General features: G+C 45.1%; 1 protein-coding gene across 1 annotated transcript; it reads left to right on the top strand.

The window, feature by feature from the left end:
* Positions 1-285: 285 nt before the first annotated feature.
* LOC140234437 (uncharacterized) lies at positions 286-1,211 on the top strand. The gene is made up of 2 exons (XM_072314483.1): positions 286-798; positions 999-1,211. The coding sequence occupies exons 1-2, from the start codon at positions 286-288 to the stop codon at positions 1,209-1,211; spliced, it is 726 nt and encodes a 241-aa protein (XP_072170584.1).
* The last annotated feature ends 619 nt before the right edge of the window (positions 1,212-1,830 follow it).

Genomic DNA, 1,830 nt, shown 5'->3' with positions numbered 1-1,830 from the left:
CATCTAGACGCCTTTCAGGCTAGTTGGTGTTGTAGAATTATAACACGTTCTTAACCAGGCCGTGGTTGCAGTAATAAACTCACAGACATCCAAATGCCCCTTGATTATGCAACTACTGAGGGAGCTGGTAGTCACTTGCCTTTGCTATAACATACGATTTAAGGCCTGCTATGTTCCAGGCGCGCAAAATAATATCGCTGATGCTCTTTCTCGTTTTCAGAACGAGCGTTTCTGGCAAATCGTACCGGACTCAGACATGCACCCGACGCCTCCCCCGAGCCATCTATGGTCGATCTTCAACAGGAGTTGTCGGACCTAATGGGGGCATCTAGGTCTCAAAACACACATGCGGTGTATCGGCAAGCACATAAATCATTTCGTAAGTTTTTCGCAATTTACTTTCCAGGAGAATACGCATCATTTTCAGATGAACAGGTTGCATTATTCATTTCTTATTTGTCTCTTCAAGGTTACGCGGCGTCCATCATTTGCGCGTATGTTGCGGGGTTATCATTCCATTTGCCGTCTTCAGGGCTCCCAGATGTAACTAAGCACTTCGTAGTCGGTCGATTATTGGAGGGTTGCCGTAGGCGGCGTACTAGGGCGGATACGCGTTATCCTGTTACAATGTCCTTATTGGAAAAGTTGCTTCCTTGTCTTACAAGGGTGTGCACGTCCTATGAAGCGGTGCTTTTCAAAGCATGCTTTACAGTTGCTTTTTTCGGGTTTTTGAGGGTTGGCGAATTCACCGGTATCTCACGGTCAGCAACCGTAGCCAGCCTGAGAATTAATGATGTGGTAGTGCGTGGGCAGTCCCCTTGTCGCCATCTTAGACTGTTTATTCGATCATCTAAAACAGACCAGTTGGCCAGGGGTTGTTACATTATAATTCCTGAAGCCGCAGGTAGCCCGCTTTGCCAGTTGATGCCACCGTAAATTATCTTGCAGTAAGGCCGCATTCAGGGGAAACCTTCTTCTGTGCATTTGATGGTCGGCAGCTGACGAGGCGCACGTTCACAGAGGTTCTGCGGAAATGCCTGTCTTTCTTAAATTTGCCGGCGTCGCGGTTTGCCTCTCACTCTTTTCGCATCGGTGCGGCGACATCGGCAGCGATGGCAGGTTTTGACGCATCAGCTATTCAGAGAATGGGTCGCTGGGCAACGGACACACACACGCGTTATGTACGCATAAATATGCTGGATGAGTTGTAGTTCGGGATGATACTAAAGACTGGCGTTATGATTTATGAGAACGGTTTATGTAGTGAAGCTTTGCTGGAATTTGATTGTGTGACTGGCAGGTCTCTCCCCCCCCCCCCCCCCCCAATAATGCAGGCTATTAGGCGCATACATAGATACAAAGGGATTCAGATGTTAATGGGTGTAAGTGATTGTGTGGACAGTAGTTTTGTTGGTTATGATTCTAGAATTTGGCAGTTAAGTAATTGTATCGAAAAGGAAATTGTTTCCAAGAATCCTGGAGCCTCGAGGCTGGTTTTGATTTGATTAGTCATTGTTAAAGGAATAAGCTCGATGTTAGAGTGAAATTAGTAGTAATACTAGTATTCATGATTAGTACATGCATAACTGAGGATTAGATGTGTATATTGAGTTCTTGTAGGAGGTTGCATTCGATATTGTTTAATACAATCGGCCAGAGAGTATAAAAAAAGAACAAAACAAAACAAACAAACAAACAAAACGCAACAGTGATGAGGGGCATAACTTATAAATTTGTAAGAATCCATTTGCTGCCGCAAGGTTTGTTTTTGCTTTTCATTTGAGGTCGGGCGGTACCAGCGGTGTTAATCGTCGGAGACTCCATTGTATA

Source organism: Diadema setosum, chromosome 10 (genome assembly GCF_964275005.1).
Source record: "Diadema setosum chromosome 10, eeDiaSeto1, whole genome shotgun sequence".
Taxonomy (NCBI): domain Eukaryota; kingdom Metazoa; phylum Echinodermata; class Echinoidea; order Diadematoida; family Diadematidae; genus Diadema; species Diadema setosum.
This window is presented reverse-complemented; position numbering and strand designations above follow the sequence as displayed.

Bases quoted from the DNA above. Each gene is read 5' to 3' on its own strand.
- LOC140234437 (XM_072314483.1), top strand. From the start codon at position 286: ATGGTCGATCTTCAACAGGAGTTGTCGGACCTAATGGGGGCATCTAGG. The intron at 799-998 runs GTAGTGCGTGGG...GATGGTCGGCAG, and splicing joins GCCTGAGAATTAATGATGTG to CTGACGAGGCGCACGTTCAC.